General features: G+C 49.2%; 1 protein-coding gene across 1 annotated transcript; it reads right to left on the bottom strand.

The window, feature by feature from the left end:
- Positions 1–355: 355 nt before the first annotated feature.
- LOC112079978 (filamin A-interacting protein 1-like) lies at positions 356–1,984 on the bottom strand (the record flags this gene model as incomplete). The annotated part of the gene is made up of 1 exon (XM_024145773.1): positions 356–1,984. A coding segment is annotated over one exon (1,629 nt), but the record flags the coding sequence as incomplete, so codon positions are not given.
- Positions 1,985–1,989: the final 5 nt, after the last annotated feature.

Raw genomic sequence — 1,989 nt, forward strand, 5'->3', positions numbered from 1 at the left:
CAATATAGTAGCTTGTGCTGATTATCCATATCTACTGCTTTGATCTTGAAAAGAAAAACAATCTCAGACTAATAATGTAACAGCTACCTATACTCTTTCCCTTGACTACATTTACTTCGGCATCAGCTCTCGCAAGTACAGCAACAGTAGTCTACGTCTTTAAAGGATTTAGTGAGGTGAGTGAAATTATGCTAGAGCACGAATCTAGGATGGTGGTGAAAATAAGCTACTTGATCTACATGGAGTAAGAACCACTGTGTCTTCTCAGGAGGATGTGGGAAGTGCTACGATTGTAAGCTCTAGAGTAGGTGGCCGATGGTGAAGGGAGATATGGCTCGATCAAGGAGTGCGGGGCCTATTGAGGAGAGGGGGACCTTTGACCTTTGTTTCTGGTAGTCGGGGAGATGGATGCGTTCTGAATTATGGTGATTCTTTGTTTGGGTGGACCTCCGCTTGTGGGGATGACTGCAGTGCTTGTGTATGACTGGGTGTTTTCTGCGGTGGGGCTGGTGATTTCTAGCATGGCCATGTTATGCCCGTGGTCTGGGGTTACCTTGATGTGCAGTGGTTGCCCGGGGCTGTGTGTCAGAAACACGTCTCCTTGCTGCACATGGTTCCCATTCTGTCTGGGAACCTGCACTTTCCCATTGACTGGGTTGTGGCTTTCTTTGGTTTTGAGAAAGGGGACTCTCCTGATGTTGTTGTTGAGGTTGTTGACATTGTTGAAGAGGGAGGGGTTACATTGGGCGAGGGGCAGCTCATTGTTGTAGTTTGGATCGTCCTCAGAGTCACTCTCTTCGTACAGTTTTCCGTTCACCACGGCCCGCTCCAGTGGGGCGATGCTCTTGTAGTTGGGTCGAAGGTGGTCTGCTGGATCTGTCTGTACCTCCTTGGTGCACACCTGTAAGTCTGAGAAACGTCTGCCGTTCATGCCTGGGCGGAGACTTTTGCTGAAGCGACGGTATCGCTCCAGCTCCCGATTGAGGGTCTCCATCTCTCTGGCCAGTTCTTTATTTTTCACCTCTTGCAGAGTCAGTTTTCTTTGCAAGGTGGAGTGGTCGTTTTTCATGCGACAGATGTTTTCCTCTGTGCCCATATATTCATGGATCTTCTCTTTTAGGGCTGCCACCTCTCGGGTCAGATGACTGGACTTGGCCTCTTCCTCTTTCAGACGCTTGTAGAGGATGTGCTCCTGGTTGGACTCTTGCTTCTCTGCCAGTTGGTACTTTAAGAGCTCGTTCCTGGATATTTCCAACTCCTCCATCAAGGCCGTTGCTCGCTCTTGTTCCCTGGAGTATCTCTTCTCCATTGACTCAAACTCATCCTCAGTCTTCAACAAGTCGTCTTCGACAACCTTCATATCTTTAAGTTTTCGCCTCAGGCGCTCAACTTCCTGTGTAAGGTCTTTGACTTTGTAGTCCTCTTGTTGGGAGCGGTTGGCGATGGGCGCCTTGATGTTTTCCTCTTTGGCTTTGTTCCTCAGGAATTCCCTCTCTGCAGCTTCCAGTGACTGCAACCTCTTCTTCATCATGGTAACTTTGGACTGCAGGTCATTGCTCTTTTCCTCCTCGGCTTGGAGCTTGGCCTTGAGTTCATCCCTGTCCTTGGTGGCGCCACACATTTTCTCCTCAAGCTCAGCATTCGACCTTAGGGCTTTCTTGCTCTCCTCGATAAGCTTCTCTGTTACTGTTGTGACTTTGTCCTGCTCAGCTTGYAGTTTGCCAGTGCTGTTATGGACCTTGTCCTCCATCGCTTTSAGTTTCTCAGCCATGGTCTTCCTTTCATCCACCAGCATGACCGTCAGCGTCTTYAGCTTGGTGAGGTCTTCCTTTAGTGTAAGCTCTGTCTTCTCCAGCTGACCCTCCACGACCTCCAGTTCTTTGACCCTCGCTTTCAGGATGTCCATCTCTCTGGACAGAACCTTTGACACTGTCCTCTCTTTGTCCAGATTGCACTTTAGCGCGTTGCACTCCTGTTTGCTCTTGCCGA

Source organism: Salvelinus sp. IW2-2015, unplaced genomic scaffold (assembly GCF_002910315.2).
Source record: "Salvelinus sp. IW2-2015 unplaced genomic scaffold, ASM291031v2 Un_scaffold10712, whole genome shotgun sequence".
Taxonomy (NCBI): domain Eukaryota; kingdom Metazoa; phylum Chordata; class Actinopteri; order Salmoniformes; family Salmonidae; genus Salvelinus; species Salvelinus sp. IW2-2015.